This window comes from Cystoisospora suis, assembly GCF_002600585.1.
Source record: "Cystoisospora suis strain Wien I chromosome Unknown contig_5922, whole genome shotgun sequence".
Taxonomy (NCBI): Eukaryota; Apicomplexa; class Conoidasida; order Eucoccidiorida; family Sarcocystidae; genus Cystoisospora; species Cystoisospora suis.
Genome location: NW_027158711.1, coordinates 1 through 989, shown reverse-complemented (window position 1 = coordinate 989; position 989 = coordinate 1). Strand labels below are relative to the sequence as shown.

The 989-nt window shown below is 56.0% G+C and overlaps 1 protein-coding gene across 1 annotated transcript in view; it reads left to right on the top strand.

Annotated features, from left to right (window-relative positions):
- Nucleotides 1–672, top strand: part of CSUI_009720 (gyf domain-containing protein) — an 8737-nt gene extending 8065 nt beyond the window's left edge. The window contains exon 5 of the mRNA XM_068069831.1: nt 1–672. This exon is cut by the window's left edge and continues 1337 nt beyond it. Coding sequence (XP_067918193.1) covers nt 1–18 — 18 coding nt within the window. The 3' untranslated portion in view covers nt 19–672.
- Nucleotides 673–989: the final 317 nt, after the last annotated feature.

Genomic DNA, 989 nt, shown 5'->3' with positions numbered 1-989 from the left:
CCTGCCTGTGAGTCCTAACAGTGTTTATGCCAATATCACGCCGCGCGTGGTTGCAGAAGCGTACTCCGCTTCATCACTTGGCTATTCGTGTCCGTCAGCGGGGACAGGATGTTCGCCATTTTATCCAGCTGTGTCACATATGGAGACAGCGGCCGCTCCTCATCTGCGTTCTCCCTCTTGTAGTAGTGGGACCGGGAGGCCATCCGTGAGGTTCGGGCAGCCACTAGGTGTCGGTGTAGCCGCGAGTCCCAGTGCGGAGCTTATGCCTCACGGCCAGGTTGCTAGTCCCGGTCCAGGTGACCCAGTGGTAGAGTTCGGGGGCAGGAGTATTCCTGGGGGAGGTCCGTACTTGTCGTATCTGCAGATGGCGGCCGAGCGAGGACTAGCCCCGCCTACCATGTTCCCCGCGCAACACTTCTGAAAAGAGACGTGTTGTACTGTGCCCGATACTTACCTGGATTGAGACAGGTCGTCAGGCAACGCATGCGGTTTCTCTCCAGTGCTTGACTGGGGACTTCTGCAAGGCAGCCCCAAAAGTTGTCTGCGACTCAGGAGCGCACGAATTTCGGTGATGTCGTGAGAAGTAGGAGCATGTTGCCGCTACAACAAGAAAAGAACGTGCCCAAGGGAACCTTTATGCATTTGTCAACTATGTTGGGCAGGGGGCCGCGTCCCCNNTAAGACTTGTCGGTGCCGAGTCCGAGTTGATCAAACCGACGTTGTCAGGCACATCTGCGTACTCTGCAGGTGTCTCCAGATGTGCCTGATGCTTTCGTTACCGAGTCCTGCATGGGTCAGCAACTACCGTCAGATTCCTGGTCTCCTGCGGAGACGCTGAGATGCCGACAACAGTATCTACAGGTTACGCTCTGTCGCAAATGCGACAGCGAAGAGGAGTCCCATCTCAGACCATGCTTTGCTTCTGCTACTAAGCAAGTGTGAATTGAGACCGGAAGCGCGCTACAATCCAACATCCGTGGAATAGCGCC